This window comes from Eimeria acervulina, genomic scaffold, assembly GCF_000499425.1.
Source record: "Eimeria acervulina Houghton genomic scaffold, Eah_scaff269, whole genome shotgun sequence".
Classification (NCBI taxonomy): domain Eukaryota; phylum Apicomplexa; class Conoidasida; order Eucoccidiorida; family Eimeriidae; genus Eimeria; species Eimeria acervulina.
Genome location: NW_013549945.1, coordinates 26,365 through 32,273, shown reverse-complemented (window position 1 = coordinate 32,273; position 5,909 = coordinate 26,365). Strand labels below are relative to the sequence as shown.

The 5,909-nt window shown below is 54.1% G+C and overlaps 2 protein-coding genes across 2 annotated transcripts in view; one reads left to right on the top strand and one right to left on the bottom strand.

The window, feature by feature from the left end:
• The window catches only part of EAH_00029790 (hypothetical protein, conserved), a gene marked incomplete at both ends in the record, with an annotated part of 8,131 nt that extends 5,186 nt beyond the window's left edge, over positions 1–2,945 (top strand). Inside the window, one exon of the mRNA XM_013396217.1 lies at positions 53–2,945. Coding sequence (XP_013251671.1) covers positions 53–2,945 — 2,893 coding nt within the window. The remainder of the gene's footprint in view (positions 1–52) is intronic.
• A 1,616-nt stretch (positions 2,946–4,561) lies between these two features.
• EAH_00029780 (brix domain-containing protein, putative) overlaps positions 4,562–5,909 on the bottom strand; it is a gene marked incomplete at both ends in the record, with an annotated part of 1,691 nt that continues 343 nt past the window's right edge. Inside the window, 2 exons of the mRNA XM_013396216.1 lie at positions 4,562–4,898; positions 5,267–5,909. The exon at positions 5,267–5,909 is cut by the window's right edge and continues 343 nt beyond it. Of these exons, the coding sequence (XP_013251670.1) occupies positions 4,562–4,898; positions 5,267–5,909 (980 nt within the window). The remainder of the gene's footprint in view (positions 4,899–5,266) is intronic.

The following is a 5,909-nucleotide window of genomic DNA, read 5'->3' as shown; positions in this document are numbered from 1 at the left end:
CTTTGTATCTATCCAACACCATGACGGGGTTGCTGCATATGCACCGCTATAGGGGGAGGCCTGCAGCTGCTGCTGCAGCAGCAGCAGCAGCAATGGCTGCGCGCGAGATCTGGAGGCAGCAGCAAGGTGAAGCGAATAGAGCAGCAGCAGCCGCAGCAGCAGCAGCAGAAGGCGCAGCAGCGTCGGACGTGCCAGAGGCAGCAGAGAAGCTCGAAGCAGCAGCAGCAGCAGCAACAGCAACAGTAGCGGAGGCTACAGCTGCTGCATCTGTAGCATCAGCAGTAGCAGCTGCAGCAGCAGCAGCAGCAGCAGAAGAAGAAGAGGAGCAAGATGAAAGAGAAGAAGCTGCTACTTTGCTGCTGGCAGCAAAGAGGCATCCGTATATGTCTCTCAGCAGCAGCAAGTGCAGAGGCGTTCAGGAGCAGCTGCTGCAGCAACAGCTGCTGGTGCTGCCGCAGCTGCTGCGTTTGCATTTAAAACGATGCAGTTTGCTGCTGCCGCTCTTCAGCTGCTCCTCGCTGCAGCAGCTGCTGCTGCAGCGCACCACCATACATATCTCCAGCTTATTAGAGGCCCTTAAGGGCTGCTGCTGCTCCCTGCGCCAGCTGTATGTACACCGCGTAAAGGGGAGACAAACTAAAGCAAAAGCACAAACTAAAACGGAGACAGAGACATCTCAGCTGCAGCCGCTGCAGCAGCAGGAGACACCTCAAGCTGCTGCGGAGGAGGCGGATATTATTGATGCTGCTGCTGCTGCTTCTCCTGATGTTGTTCCTGCTGCGGCTGCTGCTGCAGGTGAAGCACCACCAGCAGCAGCAGCAGAGAGTGCTTCGTTTGAATCCCTGAATGGCAGCACTGGCAAAGAGGGCGCTTTGCTGCAGCAGGAGCAGCAGCAGCAGCAGCAGCAGCAGAGGCAGGAGCTGCTGCTGCCAGAGCTGCAGCACTACGGAGGAACAGCTCGGGTGTTTGCTGTCGCAGGCGTAGATTTGCTGCTGCCTTCGCTTAGGCGGCTCTGCCTAACTGATGTTTGCTGCTGCTTGCATGCGGCCCCACAGGACCATCATCATCAGCAGCAGCACGAGCTGCAGCAGCAGCAGCAGCCGCAGGAGCTGCAGCAGCAGCAGCAGCAGGGTGCTGGGTGGATGGGTAAGGCTCAAGGCCGAGAGGGAGGCAACCACCACCACCACCACCACCACCACCACCACCACCACAGCAGCAGCAACAGCAACAGCAGCAGCAGCAGCAACTTAGAAGAAGCTGAGAAAGAGCTGCTGAGGACCTTCTTATCTCGGCATATCCCGCAGTTAGAAGTTCTGAGTGTAGACGGCCCCGTGCCTTTGCCGTTCTGTGCTGCTGCTGCTCCTGTTGCTGCTGCTGGTGCTGCTGCTCCTGCTGCTGCTGCTGCAGCAGGAGCTGCTGCGTGCCGCCTGCAGCACTTAGGAATTGGACAGCTGCAGCAGCGCTTGAAGAAAAAGAGAGGGGGAGAAGAAGGCAGCACACTGAGGAGACAGTGGAGCAGCAGGAGCAGCAGGAGCAGCAGGGACAGCAGCAGGAACAACGGCAACAGCAGCGACACAGACAGCAGCAGCAGCAGGAGCAGCGGCGGGAGCAGCAGCAGCGAGAGTGATACGGACGCAGCGACAACTGCAGCACAGTATCAAGGCGCTCGTCCCTCTGCTGCTGCTTCTGCTGCTGCTGCTGCTGCTGCTGCTGCTGATGTGTCTCCAATGGCGTTTAGAATAACCGACTTAGGAACAGCGCAGCAGCTGCCTTCTCTTGTGTCTCTTGCTGTAGGCGGGGAGGTGTCCGTTGGCTGTCTGCATCGTCTCCTTCCTGGTGTATCTCTAAGTTATCTGTTTGTGGGGTCTATTGTTGCTGCTAGTGAGGCTGCAGACACGCCAGCAGCAGCAGCAGCAACAGCAGCAGCAGCAGCAGTAGCAGCAGCAGAGGTAGGAGTTACCTCGAAGACAATAGAGCAGCTGCTGCACCGCTGCTCCTCCCTCAAAGTGCTCGGCCTGCAGCAGCTCCCGTGCAATATACACCCTCAGGTCTTGGAGGCTCGCCTAAAGCGTATGGGTTTCCTAAGAGCAAGCCATCGCCTAGTTGCTGCGCTGCAGCAGCAGCAGCTGCAGCTGCAGCAACAGCAGCAGCGCCACCAGCAGCAGCAGCACGGAGCTGGAGGTACGCCCAGCAGACACCTCAGCCCCAGCTGCTGCTCAACCCCGAGAGCTGAAGCTTTTGTAGAGACAGAACTGCAGCAGCAGCAGCAGCAGCAACAGCAGCGTGCAGAAGGCGGTGCGGAGACAGCAGCGCCTGCTTCTGTGGAGACTGCAGGAGCCGATAATAATACCCAGGGCCCTGCTGATGCTTCTGCGTCTCCTACTGCAGCAGCAGCAGCAGCCGCAGCAGCAGAAACACCTTTATACAGCTCCGCTGGCGGGGCAGGAGGCTGGCAGCACTCCTCAGAGGCACCATCGCAGCGTGCAGGGTTGTCTCCTGCTGCAGCAGCAGGTCCTGCTGCATACACCCGAAGCAACAGCAGCAGCAGCAGCAGCAGCAGGCGTCTCCATAAGGCTGAGAAGGAGACACAAGATGCTTACATACCCGAGCTTGAGGCCCTGAGAGCTGCTGCTAGCTGCCTAGACAGCGCGGAGGTTGTAGAGTTACAGAAACCGCATTATAAAGCAGTAAGAGAGAAGCTGCACCAGGAGACTGCTGCTGCTGCTGCTGCTGCTGCTGCTGCTGGGCCTTCAGAAACGAAGCCAAGCAGCCCTGTAGCAAAGGGCAAGCCGCACGAGACAAGGCAGCAGCAGCAGCAGCTGCAGCAACAGCAGCTGCAGCAGCAGCAGATCGCCTTAGATAAACCTGTGCACAGGCTGCTGCGGCAGTGGAGGTTTGTCTTTGTGCGATGCTCGTCAGAGCGCATCAGGGCGTTGGGGGTTTAAACCCTAAACCCTAAACCCTAGACCCTAAACCCTAAACCCTGAAGACAAGCTGGCTGAGAACCAGCAAACAAAGAAAACCGCTTTAAATAATGAGGAAACAGACACACAACGCACTCTAAACCCTAAACCCTAAACCCTAAACCCTAAAACTAGGGGAGACAAATATGCAGGAGAGCTGTTGCAGGCGGCGACAGCCAAACCCTAAACCCTAAACTAAACCCTAAACCCTAAACCCTAAACTAAACCCTAAACCCTAAACCCTAAACCCTCAATGATGGCTATCTGCTGCTGCTAGTTTTTATTGTTGTTTGTTTTTTTGATTGTCTTTATTATTTATACTGCGAACGCCGCTGCTATTTAAATAGGATTTGTGCTGTATATACACCCTAAAGGCCCCTTATCTCACCTACCTCCTCAAACCCTAAACCCTAAACCCTAAACCCTAGTTACACTCAGCTGTCTTGCAGTCCTTCTATTATTATTTCTTCTTCTATTTACCCAACTGTTATTGCAACACAAGACATATTTATTATTATTAGTACGACGGAAACATTTATGTTGCTGTTGTTGCTGCTGCTGTTGCTGCTGCTGCTGTTGCTGCTGCTGCTGTTTCTGCTGCTGCTATTGCTGCTGCTGCTGCTGTTGAGTCTCCCTTTTGGCCGTCGTCTGGTCTTACTGACTACTCAGACAGTTGGTGCTGCTGCTGTTCGTTTTGCTGCTGCTGCTGCTGCTGCTGCTGCAGCAGCAGTTTCTCTGTGTACCAGCAGCGGCAACAGAAACACTGCAGCAGCAGCAGCTGTACGACATTGCTGCTGCTGCTGCTGCTGCTGCTGCGTAGCCCCCCGTAGGGTGTATACACAGCTGAGGCAAAGGAGAGCAGCAGACATGTTATATTTATGTTGTGTTTATCTACCTGCAGCCCTCTACTTCTTTTTTTAATGCATTTATCTCTCTGTCTTTAACTCTTAATCCTTCGTCTGTCTCCTTCTGGGCGTCTTATCTCTTTGCTGTCTCTGTCTCAACTGTCTCTGTATCCAACTGTCTCCTTATCTCTGTCTCTCTTTATCTTTGTTTTTGTATCTTTATATTTTTATTTTTGTCTCTCTTTATCTTTATCTCTGACTCTTTTTATCTTTATTTCTGTCTCTAGCTTTGTTTCTACCTGTTTATATATTTATTGCTGCATAAACCCTAAACCTAAACCCTAAACCCTAAACCCTAAACCCTAATCCAGGAGCCTCAGGGGCCAGGCAAATGCATAAAGAAAAGAATTATATTAAGTTTTTGTTTATTGCAAGGTGTTTATAAAGGGCCCCCAATGCATGCAGCAGCAGCAGCAGAAATAAAAAGCCCCTGCTGCTGCAGCTGCTGCAGCAGCAGCTGAAGCAGCAGCGGGAGAAGAAGCAAACAGAAACACATGCTGCGCTTCCTCCTGTCTCCTTCCCGATCCCTCTGCTGCTGCTGCTGCTGCTGCTGCTTCTACTAGTGCTGCTTCTGCAGTTGCTGTTGCCACTACAGCTGCTGCTACTTTTGCTGCTGCTGCTCCAGTTGCTGCTGCTGCTCCAGTTGCTGCTGCTGCTACTACTCTCCCTACTGGTGCTGCTATGCTGCTGCTCCTACTCTTCCTGCTCTTGCTGCTGCTGCTGCTGCTGCTGTTGCTGCTGCTGCTTCATCTTGCGCTCCTTGCGCTGCAGCTTCAACAGCATAGGAGACTGCAGCTGCTGCAGCCGCTGCATGTCGGGTGTACCGACATGCACGCGGCCGAGTTTATCTCCCAATGCATTCGTTGTTTTATTTTTGTTTTTCTTCTTTTGCTGCAGCGGGCCCTTGATAGTTGCCCCTTGTTGCTGCTGCTGCTGCTGCTGCTGCTGCCGCTGCTCTGCACGAGCCTTCTCCAGGGTCTTCACTGCAGACTTCCACATCTCAGCCGAAGCCAACCGTACGCGGTCAGGCCTGCAGCAGCAGCAGCAGCAGATAGGATACTCCTGTAACAGCAGCAATTGCTGCAGCAGCAGCAGCGGAAACAGCAGCAGCAATAGCCGCACCAGCAGCAAACGAGGCAGCAGCAACAACTTCTCTAAACAGACGAGGGCAAAAGAAACCCCCGTCTGCTGCAAGAACAGCAGCAGCAGCAACAGCAGCAGCAGCAACAGCACCATCAACAGCAACAGCAGCAACAGCAGCAGCAGCAACAGAACCATCAACAGCAACAGCACCATCAACAGCAGCAGCAGCGACAGCACCATCAACAGCAGCAGTAGCGCCAGCACCATCAACAGCAGCAGCAGCAGCAACAGCAGCAGCAGCAGCAGCAGTTGTACCTGAGGTCTATCTGGGGCCCAACCTCTTCAAGCTTTACAGCAGGTGGTGCTCCGTCTGCCCCTCCTTGAGGCTTCACTAAGACAATTCTATATTGTCGAATGCAAATCAAAACCCCTGTTGCTGCTGCTGCTGTTGCTGCTGCTGCTGCTGCTGGTTGCTGCGTTGTTGCAGCTTCCCCTGCATCGCTGTCTTGCGCAGCAGGCTCAGGAGGAGCAGCAGCACCTGTTGCTGCTGCTGCTGCTGCTGCTGCTGTTGGTGCTGCTTGTACTGCGCTTATTGCTATTAATCTGTCTATTCCTGATAAGAAGAGCTTCTGAAGAGAGACGTCATGAGGAGCAGCAGCAAATCTAAATATATCTGCGAACAGATTTTGTGCTGCTTGCAGCTCAGGAGAGGCCTCCCAGAGGCCCCCCTGCAGCAGCAGCAGCGGCACAGAAGCTGCTGCTGGTGCTTGTGCTGCAGCAAAAGCAGCAGCAGGAAGGAAGTGCTCTACAGAGAACTCATGCATATCTAACAGCTGATGGTCGTACACCCGACCCAGCAGCAATCTAGAGGGACGCTTCTTGCTGCTGCTGCAGAGCGCAAAGGCCCCGCATTCATTTTTGCTGCACAGATATTCAATAGGCTCAGGGGATTCAAAGG